Source organism: Archocentrus centrarchus, chromosome 4 (genome assembly GCF_007364275.1).
Source record: "Archocentrus centrarchus isolate MPI-CPG fArcCen1 chromosome 4, fArcCen1, whole genome shotgun sequence".
Lineage (NCBI taxonomy): Eukaryota > Metazoa > Chordata > Actinopteri > Cichliformes > Cichlidae > Archocentrus > Archocentrus centrarchus.
Window position 1 is genome coordinate 3,556,914 of NC_044349.1, and position 16,023 is coordinate 3,572,936.

Below are 16,023 nucleotides of genomic sequence, written 5' to 3' on the forward strand. Positions count from 1 at the left end.
GAGTAACAGTCGCTGGACAAAATCACTGCCATCAATCTGTACGCCAAATATTTTATAGCAGGTTCAACATTGCTGAACTATTTCTTAGAATTTGTGACTTTCGCCCGCAGCACGGTCTCCTGACGGCGTTTTCCTCGACAAAAATCAAAATCTGTGGAGTCCTGAACAGAAAAACTTTTGCTGCTTATTTGCTACGTTGCACCTCCCAGTTTCTTTCACCTCTTCTGTTAGAGCACAAACAGTTCCACATTGTTTGATTGATTATTGATAGACTATATTATTGTGTCATGCACAATGTAATACGCTTCCAAGACACCAGTAGTCAGAAGAAAGCAGAGCACCACAGCAACAGTACTCAACAAATAATTCAGCCTGGCATCTTTACCGAGCTTTAGAAACAAAATTTAGAAAACAGCTGAATTATTAAGCAGCTATTTCATTCTTTTATCATTATTTCTGGATTTTTAACAGACATTAAGTAATATATACAATACTGTGCAAAAATCTTAACCCTCTCCTCATTTCTTTATATTTTGCTTCCGAGGAGGCTTTCTGAAGGTCTTTTTTTGTTAAGCCACTCAACACTATGAATCATTCAAACATAAAAAAGGCATCTAGCTGAAGGGATGCTTCCTATTGTTTCTACATGTAACAGACACCTTAGCAAAGAACCAGTTTTACATTTTGTTTAACACTTTTTTATTAGCAGCCTGTCACAAAAACAAAGAATTATATTTTTGCATCAACAAGCTGATTTCCAGAGATTAGCTGAAAATCTGGCATATAGAGTTTATTAGACCACCTGTTATAAAAAAAATAAATCTCATGGTACTTGTTGTTACTCACAACAAGTCCACGGCACAGTATTTATTGCACAAAAGACAAGTTATTAAACCATGAACAACTAAAACAGGGCCATCCAGTGTGTTCAGATTTCATATCCAGTAACAAGAAAAAGATAATGGTATGGTTCACAGGAAGTACTGCCAGGCAAAGTACAACTTTACTCACATTCCCTCGTGCATAAAGCTGCGATTTATTTGTTCTGTGCATAAGTGGAGGTGCACTTTTTCCACGTCTGTGTTTATGGATTTTTGAAGAATTTCAGACCTTGAAGATTCAACTCTTATCCCGAGTGCCAGCGGCTTCATTCCCTGTTCTGGTTCTATATTAGGTGAACATCTCTCCCAGTTGTGACTGATCCATTTTCAGATTTTGGGGGCCGGTGCACTTTGATGTGACGAAAGCAGAGAAAGATGTTTTGAAAGATGTCATGCTGTTTGTTTCCCTCCCGGTGGTGTTGTCAGGATGTCTACAAAGTGATGTGAGAGGTTGACTGTGATGAAAGAGACTGTGCCTCTGTGCACAGTGGGGAAGCAAAAGGGTTTAAGCGTCGAGAAAGGAAGAAAGAGTGCATTCGTTACAGCTATTGTGAGCTATAGATGTCCATAAATACTCAAAAAAAATGCTTAGCATTGACTAGATTAAGCATAAACACTGTGTTTTGTGTTTAAAATGAATGATCTCTCTGAGTTTATTCTCTATATTAGAGGAGTTATAGTTGCAGTTAGTATTTAGTAAGAGTGCGCACTGAAGTGGCTCTTCAAGCTAGGTGAAACATTATAGGCTACAAAAGTAATTAAATCCTTGTTAATTGATAACTTAAAACAATTTACAGTAGAATATAATTTGCATATAAATGGCAGTGTTGCATGTGAGAGGGGAAAAGCACAGATATAGATAATAAAAGGAATGAGTGAGTACTGGTTGTTGATGCTGGCTCACTGCTTTGGCTTACAAGCACTGTTGAATAGCACATCATTTTTAACAGCTACATGTTTTTGTTCTTTGGCTCTATAAGTGTAGCTTTGCATGATTTGCAGTTCAAAATAATCCTTATTAATATCATTAATCTTGGTGCAAACTTTCAGTTCATCTTCTTTCTGAAAAAATTCAGTTTAGCTCCCGTCCCACTCCCTTTGAGCCATCTTTCTCCTAATTGGACGCCCCTCGCTCGCAAAAAGATTTGAACAGCGGGTGGGTGGGGTTTCTGCGCCTGAGACAACTGCATTAGGGAGACCACTCTCTGTAATATTATACAGATCTAAGAGGAAAAAAAACATCTGGACCAGTGTGCAATCCCTGTGAACTCTGGCTCACAGTAATCCCTGTTCACCATCATAATAATATACATAGAAAAGAAGAAAAGCATAATAATTCCCCTTTATCCCCTAGCATGATCAATTAAATTGTCTAATGTGAAATATTAGACAATATTGTGGAATCATTTCCATTTTAGGATGTAGTTTTTTTCGTCGTTAGTCTCACTTTAATTTGTTCAAATATTACTTCTCATAATGATGTGATCCTCTGCTCACACAGTCGAGTTTAATTACACAGCACACATGCTAAGTTTCAGTGTTCGTTCGTTCATTAGCACTTGTTACCACTGCCAGTATAAAATGTACTTATAATAAAACAAGAAGTGTTGCATTAGTATATTAAGCTTACTGCAGCAGAAATGAAAGCTAATGGGTTCCTGCTGCGACAGTGCCCGGGTAAATGTAGATAAATAAGGCAATTTTAGCCATAGAGGATGGCACCATTTCACTAACCAGCTAGCGCAATGAATGAAGCATAAAGTGTACAAATAGAAATGGATCAGCCACAACATTAAAATCACTTACAGGCTACGGTAATCACATTGGGTAATATTATTAAAAGGGTTTGGAAATTTTCGATTATTTTTGAATCATTAAAAGTCCTCAGGAACAGCTCGAGGTGCACAACAACGAGCCAGTGACCTGGCCTCTAACCACCCCTAACCCAGTCTGACGGTGCATCTGTGGGATTCGCTGGAACTACCCTGATCCATGGAGATGACATCTGCGTCTGACAGAACCCAGAGACCACAGATGCATGTCCCTGAAGGTCCTGCGCTGCCTCCATGTTGCGATGGTTGGAGCTGTACAGTCATAGGCTAGTGGTTTTAATGTTGTGGCTGATTGATGTATATGAGAGCTGTTTTTTTGGGGGGGGGGGGGGGTTGCTATTAATTCCCATCATCCATAGTCGAGGACTAATCGAGGTGCCTCCTCGTGTCTTTAGTAGTGAAGCTGCCAGCTAGTCAGATATTTTGTATGTTCCTGTCCACACTAAAAATTATAAACGTATCCATTCTACAACAAGCATTTCTGACATGGACCTATGAGCATCAAACTCATTGGAAAAAAAACTCTCAGTTCTAAAGTGTGTATGCATTGTGGATATTTATAGTCTGAAAATGGTCTTATTTATTCTCTTAGTACATCCTCAGTCTTCCTTTCCATCCATCTGTCTGTGTGTCTCTGTGTCTGCCTAGTCCCACCTCATGTCATCTCTCCATCAGGGCAGCCTCCTCACCAAACTTCGTTGCAAGCAGTTTCCAGATGCCACGCCAGTATCTGACTGTGCGGTATGTCCCAGCCATTCTCAAGGGAGGGGTGTCTCACTACAATCAGGCTCCACCCCTCTTCGCCACTCTATGCTTGCTATCATCAGTCCTGGTCTCTCTTTTTTTTTTTTTTTTTTTTCCCCCCCAAATCTACCTGTCTCTGTGGGAATGATTGGGTTTAGTGTTAAATGAAGTGCACTTTCATACCTGTGGGAGCTGCTGTTGCTGCAACTTACAACTTGAATGTTTCAAAAAACATCTTTAGCTTAAAGCAGGGTCTCAAAGACTTAAATTATGCAATAAAAATGATATATTCCTACCTGATTTTGTTGGGAATCAGGTCTGAGCCAAGCACCTCTATGATTTCCTTTTCCTTCTCGGTTTTCAGTAGGCTATCGTCTTTGTGCTTGTTGGTTTGGGTGTTGTGGGTGTTGTAGCTAATTTTCTGTGCAACCGCTGTTTGTCTTCTGCCCTTTCTCTTCCCTTCTGTCTTCCTTTGGCAGCCGGGTGGTGGTTGGAACTTTTTTTTCTTGGCCTGTGTTTGGGTGTAAAGGCTCAGTCATTGAATAAAATGGGATGTAAACTGCTGCTTCTGCTGCTCTGCTGCTACAGATGATCAAAATAGAAAATTCAGTCTAATTTCACAACTGTTAATTAATTTGAATCCTTTAAAATAGTTAGTGACCACTTTGAGTTAATAACTATATATCTGAGTAAACAGAAATGATCGGGCGTCCCCCAGGGCTCAATTCGTGGGCCTCTACATGTTAGTTTAGCAGTGTGATGGTAGCTACGATCTACAGTTGAAAACATACCATCAGTGAGTAATTTAATAGTTTTTCCCTGACATTTTTAGACAAATGTTATTATTTTACAGCAAAAGAGTAGGTAGCAAAGTGTGGGCTGTTAAGGTGGGGGCCACAAGGAGCTGTTTACAATAAATTATTTTTTTCTTCCATTTTCAGTTTTGTAATCTAGATTTTTAAAATAATCATTAAATAATTACATTTAAAAAAGAAACAAACAATGAAAACAAGCCTTCAGGATTTATTAATCAAAAGATGAAAATAACCCCAAAAAAAGGAGCTTCTTTAAAAGCGTGTGTGGCCATCCAGGTTGTGGGTGAGCTGAAGAAGATTTTTGGAATTTGTAGCTGTGGCGGTCTTAAGTTTGGGAACAGCTGCTGTTAAAGATATTTACTAATCATTATTAATATTATGATTTGTCAAATTGTTTTGTGACTAAACCTTACCGAGCAGCCAGGGAAAGCAAGCATGAATGACAAGTAAAGAAAAACTGCAACACTCACACCAAAATATGCTCATGATTAAACTGCAGTACGAGCCAAAGAAAACTATGTAAATGTGATTTTGGTGTGTACCGTTCTGTTAAGAAATCCAGTACTAAAAAAACTTTATTTATTTAAATATGGAAGTATGGAATAAGGACAGAAGTATATGCTCACCAGCCACTTTATTAGAGACACCCATTTGGCTGCTTGCTAAATATCTAATCAGTCAGTCATATGGCAACAGCTCAGCACATTGAGCCATGTAGAGATGGTCAAGAAGACCTTCTGAAGTTCAGTCTTGAGTATCAGCAAAGGTGAATTAAGTGATTTTGATTCATGGCTGTTGGCACCAGATGGGCTGCTTTGTGTGTTTCAGAAGCTGCTAATTTACTGGGTGTACAGTCACCTTTAGACTTTACAGAGAATGGCCTGAGAACATATCCAGTGAGCGGCAGCTCTCAGGGCAGAAATGCCTTGTTGATGCCAGAAGTCGAAGGAGAATGGCCAGACTGCTTCTGATGGAAGGCAACAGTAACTCAAATAACCACTAACTACAGCCAAGGTGCGCAGAAGAGCATCTCTGAATGCACAATACATCGAACCTCGAAGCAGACGGGTCGCAGCAGCAGATGACCAAAGTGAGCGTTACTCCTTCCAGCTTAAAAACAGGAAACTGAAGCTACAGTTTGGACAGCCTCACCAAAATAAAAGCTTGGCAGAGTCGTCCGATTGCCTTTTCTGATGAGTCTCGATTTCTGCTGTGAGATTCAGATGATAGGGTGAGAATTTGGTGTAAACAATGTGAAAGCGTGGATCCATCCTGCCTCGTATCAGCATTCGTGGTGCTGGCGGCGTGTTGGGCCCATCTTGAGTATCGTTTAAATACCACAGCCCACCTGAGTACTGCTGCTGACCACGTTCATCTCATTAGAACCACAATGCACCCGTCTTCTGATGGCGGCCTCCAGCAGGATAACGTGCCATATCGCAAAGCTCAAATCATCTGAAACTGGTTTCTCGAACATGATGATGAGTCTGCTGTAATCACATGTTCTCCACAGCTGCCAATCCAATAGGACGGGGTCTAACTGCAGAATGATATCATGGATGTGCAGCGACACATCTGCAGCACCTGTGTGATGCTGTCACATCAATATGAACCAAAATCTCTGACAAATGTTTCCAGCTTTTTGTTGAATGTGCCATGAAGAATTAAGGGAGTGCCAGAAGCAAAAGGGGACAAGGTGTACCTAATAAAGTGGCTGTGAGTGTATGCGTGTTTGCGAGATTTAATATAGGCATCACAGTTGGATAACTGTGGCTTACTTGCTCCTGTTGGGTTTCATATCACTGCACTATACTGTGATTATAATCCTACAGAAAATGCTTTTACCAAAATTACATTTTATGTCCTGTGTCTTTTCTCCAGGAGACAAAATGCAGAAGGGCAGCCTCAAAGGGACATATGAGCGAACGTCACGATTTTTAAGCTTTCCTCTTGTGACTCTGCTTGTCTTTCTTTCAGTCAGCTTGCTTTGTATTCTCTTCTTTTTCTTCTTCTTGTATGACCTCAGTGATTACAGCTTCTCCCGTCAATGTAGCCGCCGTCATTAATTTCACTTCCACCGAGTGCCGCTGACAGGAGACGAGCTGCAGTCCCACGACTCAAACTGGCAATTTGTTCTTGTCAAAGTTACACGGGGTGTTTAATTAACTAGAACACGAACCATTTGGGATTACAGGTTAGGAAATAATAAATGTTAGCGTGGTAGTAAGGAGGACACACACACACACACACACACACACAGAGGATATATACTACCAATGAGCTAAAGAGAGCTGTGTAGTCCCATTGGCTTCCAGGCTCCATAGATAGCAGGCCAGGAGGTCACACTTAATTTGTCTGCCAGACTGCAGGAACATCGCCGGGGAGAGAAAAGTTAATATTCATCTTTTCATTCCTGTGTGCAAAAGAATATTCTTCCTCATTCTTATCTCTGTGGCGAAGGGTGGTGATGAAAGTCTCCTGCCCCCTTTGCCAGTTTCTGGACAAGTGTCGAGGCAGGAAAAGGTGCGGAAAGGTTCCAGACAGTGACACGAGATGAAAGTCTTCTCTAGCCGCAGAAAGCTGTGCAGTCTTTTTCTCGCCTCTTTGATATAATGAAGCTTCTTTGTACACGTTCCAGGCAAATGGTCCAGATGAAAGTAAAAGCAGGAGTGGCAATTAGAGCTCCTTGTAAACTCTTATTGTGCTGTAATTAACTGCACACCACAGCCTCTCACTGCAGCCATTTGCATTTGCAATTATTGCTTTTGTCAGCTCCCTTTTGATGTTGGATTTAATTAAAGAGGATATTATTATGAATCTGATTGATATCAAAGTTGCTTACAAAAGCTTCTTACCGAGGAGCAATGGGAGTCACAGTGCAGGAGGGCCTTAAGGTGCACTGCACAAAGCAGGGAGGTGGGGGGCTGGAACAGCAGGTCATTCCCCTTCAAATGCAAAACAGTTTTATAAATGGAGATCACACAGATAGACATTCAGAGTTAGTGCTGTCTGCCAGATTCTATCGGTTTCCCAGAGGTATTCATGTGATGAACATGGCCAGACTTGAGTTTGGAGTTAGAGTAGCCTCTGCATCGTCTAGGTGTGACTTCTTTTTCCCGTCTGTGTGTCAGCGAGTCGCTCTGTGCTGGTGATGACCGACTCCCCAACCTTCTGTTGCAGCTCTCCATGCTCTTCACCGAGGAGTGTGATAAAGTGCGGGACACGATGCACGTTCACTCCTTCAGCTACGACTTCCACCTGCGAGTGGTTCACCAGTACCTGGTCGGCTGCCACATGACTCTGCGGCAAGGCTACCAGCTCACCGACTTCCTGGACGACTTCATCTCCCATCACCCAGACATTCCCAAGTTTGGCCGCAACCACGTCTTTCAAGGTGATTCTGGTATAAAGAGTTATTTTCTTCATGAGGCTGCAGGTGTTGTGGACATGTAGAATCAGCAGCAAACTGTTATCAGATGACTACATCAGAATCCCGTGTGATAATGATGATGATACTAATTTGATAACATTTTTCTTTCTGCCATTATTTTTAAGGAGCATTTTTTAAACTGCGCCAATTTTATAAGTAAATTTCACCAAAAACAGACCAAAGAAAATAAATTAACAAATAAATAAATGGAAAACTGACACGACTGTGTCATAAAAAATGCTAAACATACTTCAGTTTTGTATTTGTTTGCTACCTCTTGATAAGAAAATGGTCCACAGTCGTCATATTATTAGAAGCATCTGGGACTTTGAACATTTCAGACTGAGCAGTGAGCCAATTCAAACAAAACCAAACTCTGATTTGGACGTGCTCACAGCTTCTGTGCATCAGGAACTGCAAAACAAGGATACAATAATATCACCATACTGCTGCTCCTCCTCACTAGTGTGCGTGTGGTATTCCATATTTTTGTGGCATAATTAGGATTATCCAACCTTACAAAGTGCAAGGTTATAATTTTAATTTGTATTTTTCCCCTCTGGCCCCCGATACGCTGTCATAGGACGGTGTCTTTCCCACCAGCTTCAGTTAACAAAGACTTGGATCTGAAAATGTTCCCGTTAACAGTTTTGCGCTTCGACTTGGCAGCATAATTTTTATGTGTATTGTGGTCATTAGAAAACCAAACAAAATCTGCTGTCTTAGCTTACATGGGCCAAAAACTATGCAGATGTGCTGACAAAACAGCTGCACCCAATCAACTTTTTCCATGTTCTGAAGTAAAATGTGGTTCAGAACTTCACCCGACGGCTCGCCGTGGCGGATGCACATCCGCATGGTTGATTTGGCAAAGATTTTACACTGGATGCCCTTCCTGACTCAAGCCTCCAATTTATCCCAACTTCAGCTCCAAAAGCTTCATCAGGCTTTCATCTGGAGTCTGCTGAGGTGAATTTGTGAGACTTCATGTTAAGCATCTTCTCCAGCTCCCTCTGGTGGTCCCTGCAAGCCAAAAGAGTCCTTGAAATATCTTCAGAGTAAATGTTAGAAATTGTTTCGCTGCCACCGAAAGCGAAGGAGAGTTAAATCCCGGGGGCTTCAATTCTAATATCTGTGTACCATCTCTGTTTGAGCATCGCCAGGGGGCCTCTCTGAATCATTGACGAGATAACAGATATTTGCCTTGTTTTTTTCCATTAAAGCTTTCCAGGCTGTGTGTGTCGACAGGAAGAACTGTGTTTATCTTTCTGAGAGTCTGTGATCCTTGTGTAAATCAGGGAGCTTTTCCATCTCCACGGGGATGATAACGGCTCACCAGCTCTACAACTACATCACTGACCACGCCAGCACGTATGGCATGAAGCCGCTTCGCATGTCCAAGGCTGCAGTTGCCACTGACAACAAGAAGGTGATGCCTGACCTGCACGAGTACGCCCTGGTGGCTCTGTGGAACAGGTGAAACAACAGCTTTAACCTCAGGATAAACGCCTGTCCTCACATAAGCTAATAATCTCCAACCTTTTTTTGGCTTCTCTCTCTCGCTTCAGTTCGGGCTCTTACAAGGATCTGGAGGGCCTGCCCCACCATGATGACTTCGATGTGTCCCTGGTGGTGTGTCACAACGCTGCTCCGTTTGAGGAGCAGTCAGATGGGGAGAGGCATCTGCTGAGGTAAGGAGATATAAAAGAATCAGCAGTCCTTGGTGAGGCTGGAGTAAAGCATGTGACTGCAGAAGGTTGTGTATAGAAAGGAAATTAAGAGACTCTTTCTTTCTCACACAAGAAACTGTTGTGTTTTACAGGAAAGTGCAAAACTCTTGAGCCACCCTTAAATTTTTATGTTTTGTTAGGATTGAGTTTTGGAGACAGTCTTCAATTTATCACAGATCTGTCTGTAATATATCAGATACCTGCATACAGTCTCTGTGATGAGCTAAGAATCATCTGCTGTTGAAGGGACTGTCCTTTCTAAATCTTCTTAAACCTTTGTGTATAGGCTGCGTTTCTATGTGATCATGACCAGTCAGAGAGAGCTATTCCCCCGCCTCACTGCCGACATGCGCCGCTTCAAGAAGCTCCCTCAGATCCACCGTGATCCCGGTGAGCTGGGTGGACGGCTCTCCCAAGATCGAGCAGAGGCTTCTGGGTCACGTGGCTCTGAGCAGGACCTCTGGGAGGAAAGTTCATCTGAAGCTTCAGCACCCGCGGCCCCAAGCGATGTCAACGAGTTTTACCCTCTGACAGGGGGTGGACCAGAGGCTCAGGGGCTCCTCTACGCCTCCCCTCTGTTCCCTCTTCTCAACAATGAGGTGGCGGCTGCCCGCAGACAGATCCAGACCAGCGTGGAACAGGCCATGGGTCACTGCCGCAGGGACAACCTGTGGAGGAGGCTGTTCCACGGCGAGCACGTGGCCCTGGACAAACTGAAGCTGGCCAAGTTGTCGTTCAGCGAGCTGGAGGAGCTGCTGGAGGCTGTGCAGAGCAGATCAGTCGGGGAGATCGACCCACAGCTGGTGAGATTCAAATTTAAACCTTAAAGTCAAGTTTAAATTACAAGCCAGACTGTCTGTTGCAAACATCAGTGCTAAAAGAGTCAGTGGACATTCACCGTTTCAAGGCAGGGCCAGCAGGACAGATGATGAACAAGCACGATGTCCAGCCTGTAAATACAAAACCAAGTCCTCGACCTAATTGGCTCCTGTTGGATTTGAAATTTGTTTTGTTGACAGTAATGTTTCATCTTTATGATTGGAGACAGATTACATGTTAATAGCAGGTGAGAATGGGTAGGAATTAAATGTGAAAACAGACGGCGCTGCATCAGGAGACTTTAGGATTCCATTAATAGGAGGTGCAGCTTTTAAAATATCAGCAGCTGGAATATTTGATATTAAATGTGCAGGTAACGCAGGATAAAGTTTCTGGTGAATATTGTTGTGAAAGCAGTGTGAATGTGTTGCTGCAGGACTGTTTCCTGACCATGAGTCCAGCCTGGTACCAGAGTCTGATCAAAGTGCTGCTCAGTCGCTTCCCTCAGAGCTGCAGACACTTCGATGACAACGGCATCCAGTATTTGGTGAGAAAATACTTTTGTTTTGTTTTTTTTTTTCTGTCCTGGCTTTAACTTTAGTAACTGAAGTATTATCACAAAGTTACAGTATTGTACAGGTAAAGAGGTCAAAGCTGCAAACCCCTCTGGGCAGGTCACTGCATCCGAGAGTTTCCCTCCGTTCTGACATGACAAATGTTCACAGAACAGCAGCAAACGCGACCCGCCAACATCAGCAACAAAATGAAGGGATTCCCTTTAACGTTTAGGATCATAAAGATGTCAAGTTTCTTTTTCTTGTTTACAGTTTTTCCCCACTTTATGTTAACAAAAAAATCGAACAATGCACAAAAAAACGTGACTCTAACCCTTTTCTTTTCTTACCTTTTTGTGTCGTTACAAAGAAAATCAGTGCAAAGTTTCTCACTGTACTTACATGTTACCACAGCGTTTCATTTCATAAGAGACGTGTGGAGTTTTGACCGGAGAGTTAACCTGATGTCCAACCATGTTTTTCTTCACGCTTCAGGCTGTTCTGAACCAAAAGTTTACCGACTGCTTCGTTCTGGTGTTTCTGGACAACCAAGCTGGAAAAACAGTGAGTTATTGCATACATCTGAATAATTTTATTACGATATTAAAGTCATGCAAACTACTCAGACACCCCCGCCGCCCTTCTTCCTCCCACAGAGTTTAAAGGTCGTGTTTCGGGAGCCGCTGCCATTGCAGCCGCAGGCTGGCAGCAGCCCTCCGCCTCAGCTGGTGTCCATGTATCATCACCTGGAGTCTGTCATCAACACCGCCTGTTACAACCTGTGGACAGGACTGCTGTAGAGCGTAAACTCATATCCATGTTTGATGGAAATGACAGAGAAAAATGGGGAAATTTGAAGTTTTTTTTAAGTTTAAGAGTTCCCTCTGGCTGCTCCACCTTTCTGTGTGGTGATGAGTTTACTTACTGAGAGCAGCATCATATATTTAAATATATTTTATATTTAAGGAACAATTTTGTCTGTGTGGTGACTGCTGTACAGTCAGCTGCCTCACCTGCAAACAGGACCACAGCTTTGAGCATCAAACCTATTATTTTCAAGAGCAGTCAAACGTTTTTACAGCCAAAGCTGGGAAATTCAAATCAAAATAATCTAAACAGCGTTATAGACCAGGTGTACTTTTTGGGTTGAACTATCTCTTTAGGTCAAAATGATATTTAAAAAGGGCCGTTTTAGAGCTTCGATCATAGCCAGGTGGGAAGTCAAACTGTCATCTAAAAGAAAACTGACCAGATTCAAAAACAGTCAGAGGAGAGAGGGTTAAAAAATGTTGCCAAATCCATATAGTGTCTGTGTGGCTTTATACACTACGTATTTAATGACACTGGATATGACTTTAAGCATCATCGGTTAACGACACTGATGCATCTGGATCTGAGAGCGCTCACAGACTTGGAACTCAGGAGCAACATCACTGGCTGCTTCCACTAACCGGCTCCAGGAGGAACCATGAACGCCTCCAGTCATTTGTAGCGCTTGATTGGTTTATTAAATATGCAGCACGTGTTATCAAACTAACATCAAATGATTTGGACTGATGTACTTACTGAGTCCAAATCCTTGTGTCAGTCTTATTTGGACTCCACCTGTCTGCAGAGTCCAGGAGGCTTTCAGGGATTATGTCGTTTCTTTAACCTTTTTTTCTGAACCAACTTGGTGCCAAATCTAGAACCAGTTATATGTATTTCCAGCCCCTAAAAAAGAACTGGTACCTGTGAGCACGGCACCACAAAACAGCTGATGAGGAGACATTCCCAAGCAGCCAAGAGTCATAATCGCTTCACTGTGTCCTGGATCTGCTGTGGGGTCTCCTGATTGGACATGCTCAAAAAACTTCAACCAAGAGGAGGCAACCTGGTCACCCAAACCACCCCAACTGGCTCCTTCTGATGCAGAGGTGTATTTGTGATCTTTTAGTCATTAACCACAGCTAGTGGCCATAATTAAGGGTAGGAACATAGTTTGACTGCTTCACCTTCCCGCTCAGCTCTCTATTCACTATGACAAACTGCCAGAGTCGTCCATCGATCTCAGCTGTTCCCTTACTCATTTGGTTCTCAAAAGGCAGAATGGACCCCACTGCATTAGCAGAAAAGAGGTACCTGATGACTTCCAGGACTAAACATTTTACGGACTCAATTCTGAGAAGGCGTCCACCTCTCGGATCTCTCATTAGCCAAACAGCGCTGGGCTGAAGGTGGATGACCTGGAAGAAGCTCCTGTGCTCTGACACACATTCTGATGGGTCTGAAACAGTGAGGACGCCATTGCTGTGTGCAAAGAAGAATCTTCAAATCAGCACCGATATGCATTCTGGTTCTGTCACTGCACCAATTGAAAGCACCGCAGCTTCATTAACGGCTCAGTTGTCTTGGATCTCGTGCCTTCTGATAGCGTTTAGCTAGCTTCATGCTGCATCAAATGAGATGAGACAGTCCAGATGTCAGCGTGTGGAGTGGAAAGGCTTTTATGTTAAATTTTCAAATGCATCAGACTTGTTTCCACTTGAAGCCCACTGCCACATCCGTTGCCCTTAAGTGCCTTTCTCTGTTTATTATTTTCTCCCTTTTTCATTCCCAAACCTGTGAAGTGACGCCGTCATCGTTCCATCAGGAGACGTGTGGAAACACACGGCTGGTGTTAACGCAGTGAAAGTGCCTGAGTCAGTTTGGAGAAATGTGACAAAAATTGCCTTTCATAAGCAGGAAAATTGGTCATATTAACTTTGGGGATTTGCATAATAGCATGCCACATGTCATCAGCGCCGAGTGTTTCCAAAGCATGTTCGGGGTGGTGGTGTGTTGTCTCAAACACTGTGGCTGGTAATCATACCTCAGTTTAGAAAGAGGGCACGAAGCCACCCTGACACGGGACTGTTACATCACAGCGAGAAGGCTTTGTAGCCAGCGCGGTTCCTCCTCCTTTAATCACAGACGCAGCAGCCTGGGAGTTGTACACATTCTTAGGAGGAAACCAAACACGTTTGAACTTTTGGAGGCTCAAAAACTGAAGAGATGTGAAACTCAGAGAACTGAATATTAAACACTGGATTATTCATCATGCAAAATGTGAAGTGTAACAAGTCAGCCCTGTAAAATAAAACCTGCACTAACTGTATTATGTATATTGTGTATATACAGAACAGTTTATACAGTATGTATAAAGTTAAATAAACCGGTCGAATAAGTCAGAATGTGTTGAATTGTTCATCACTGAGCAGCTTCGTGCTTCAGCCAAAACTTCAAACCTGCAGATGCTGAAATCTTCCACAATTTACTCTGCAGAAATTAACAACCTTTGTTAGATTGTGTGAATCAGTCATTTATGAACCAGAGCATTTAAATGTGCAGTCAAAAAAAAAAAGACCATACACATGATCAATATGTAAATATAACGAGCAATTTAAAAGAAGCAGAGTGAGCCGGAGACACTGGAAGTAAAAGATTTAATACCAAACTAAGCAGGAGCCATTCACAAACTTTAAATAGTGATTCTTGTCCATAAACATGACTTTCCATTCGTCCGCCCCTATGAACTGATTTGTGTCCATGTGCAAAGTAAAACCAAAAAAAGTCACTTGATTACAGTTAGATATTAACAACTTGGTCAGATTTACTCAATAAAAGCTGCTGTTAGGCTTAGAAAAAAGATGGTTTCCATTTGCTTAAAATGCAACAGCTGGCAAAATAGACAAAGCTGCTTTCAGCTGCTCTCTTTTCGTTGGACGCCCTTCCTGACACAACCCCAAAGGGGATTTGTGTCTCCATCTGGATTTAAACCAGCGACCTTTATTACTTACAAATGCAAATTTGCATATGTATGAACACAAACAGTTTTTCATGACTATTTCAGGTTTTGTAATGAGACTGGGTTAAAGGGGAAAAAGCTTATATTAAAAAAAAAAAGTTTGAAAACGCAAATCAAAACTTTACCAGAGTTAAATTTGGCCAATCTGTTCAGGACCATCTTCTCATGTGAGTCTGGGCAGTTCTGTCCTCTTACACTTGAGCCTCTGCGATAAACACTGGATCTCCTCCAGTGTATCAAAATATGAGCCTCTAACTTGATCTCCATTTTTATGAAATGAAGTCACAGGGAGGAAAATCTGTTTGCCACCTGCCTCACTTATCAAAGACTTCATCAGTGCAGCCAAAACCAAACTCACCTGGATGTTTTCCCTCAGACGTCTCAGGACGTTACTGTATTAGTACACGTGGGAAAAGCCTCAAGCATCAGGGCTTGGGGCAGCGCTAAGAGTACACTGACTTGTGCCCCCCCCCCTGTGGCTGGGGAGACGATCTCAGAGGAGGTTCGTGGAGGAAGACATGCGGAGGGTTGGTGTAACAGAAGAGGTTGAGATGGAGGCAGACCCCCTAAAGTGAGAAGCTGAAAGAAGAAGCAGTAGTTTGTTCTCTGCACACCATGGAAGGCAACCCTGAACGAGACACAGAATGAGGCTTTTCATTTGACCATATCTCATAGCTTAAGTGTGAAATGCACCTTCGTTGTGATACATAAATTTAAAAAGGGGCGTATGGGTCTTGCTGGCTGGGCTTTGTGGCCCCCCCTTCCTGTGCACTGTGCCTGGCTCTCTCGGGCGGGGTGCCTGTGCTGCCTGGGAGGGACCGGGTTGTGCGCTCTGCCTCTGCTGGGTGTTGGCGAGGGCCCCAGGCACCGCTGGAGTCCTTCCTGCATGTTTCTGCCTTGGCACGCAGGTGTCCACTACTTCTTGGCCTTTGTTGTAGATTTCAGCCACCTGGGTTCTTATGACCATCCTGTGTTATGTTTGGACTCTGGTGACTTTGTTGAGAGCGGGGGTGCCATCAAAATCATCACACTGCCTGGTTTGGTTTCTGCTAGTCTCTTTATCCTTGTTTAGGTGTCTGAATGATGATTTCATGATTTCACTGAGGTGCAGATTGCACATATGGTTTTTCAGTTTCCTACCTATTCCAGCTCCATGACCAGGGTACCTGTCAATATTTTTCTGAGGCCCAAAAAAAGTTTTAAAAGCTTTATATATATGTGGTTTAGCAGGTTATATTTTTTGTTGTTTGATTTGAATTCAGCCTGACAAAATAAAAGCACGACACCACTAAACAAACTAAGATTTGTTCCTCAGAGGTGAAACAAACAGGAAGAGAACTGCCAGAAAAATGCCGGTGAAGAAAGACTGCTGGGTGTCTCTGCTGGTGCAGC

At 42.7% G+C, this 16,023-nt stretch overlaps 1 protein-coding gene across 4 annotated transcripts in view; it reads left to right on the top strand.

Annotated features, from left to right (window-relative positions):
- szt2 (SZT2 subunit of KICSTOR complex) overlaps positions 1–14,000 on the top strand; it is a 98,390-nt gene extending 84,390 nt beyond the window's left edge. For 3 of the 4 annotated variants that reach the window (XM_030726926.1, XM_030726928.1, XM_030726927.1), the window contains 8 exons: positions 3,389–3,454; positions 7,453–7,666; positions 9,001–9,178; positions 9,271–9,393; positions 9,719–10,235; positions 10,688–10,798; positions 11,301–11,369; positions 11,462–14,000. In XM_030726926.1, the coding sequence (XP_030582786.1) occupies positions 3,389–3,454; positions 7,453–7,666; positions 9,001–9,178; positions 9,271–9,393; positions 9,719–10,235; positions 10,688–10,798; positions 11,301–11,369; positions 11,462–11,605 (1,422 nt within the window). In that variant the 3' untranslated portion in view covers positions 11,606–14,000. The remainder of the gene's footprint in view (positions 1–3,388; positions 3,455–7,452; positions 7,667–9,000; positions 9,179–9,270; positions 9,394–9,718; positions 10,236–10,687; positions 10,799–11,300; positions 11,370–11,461) is intronic. The other variant, XM_030726929.1, reaches the window with a different exon arrangement.
- Positions 14,001–16,023: the final 2,023 nt, after the last annotated feature.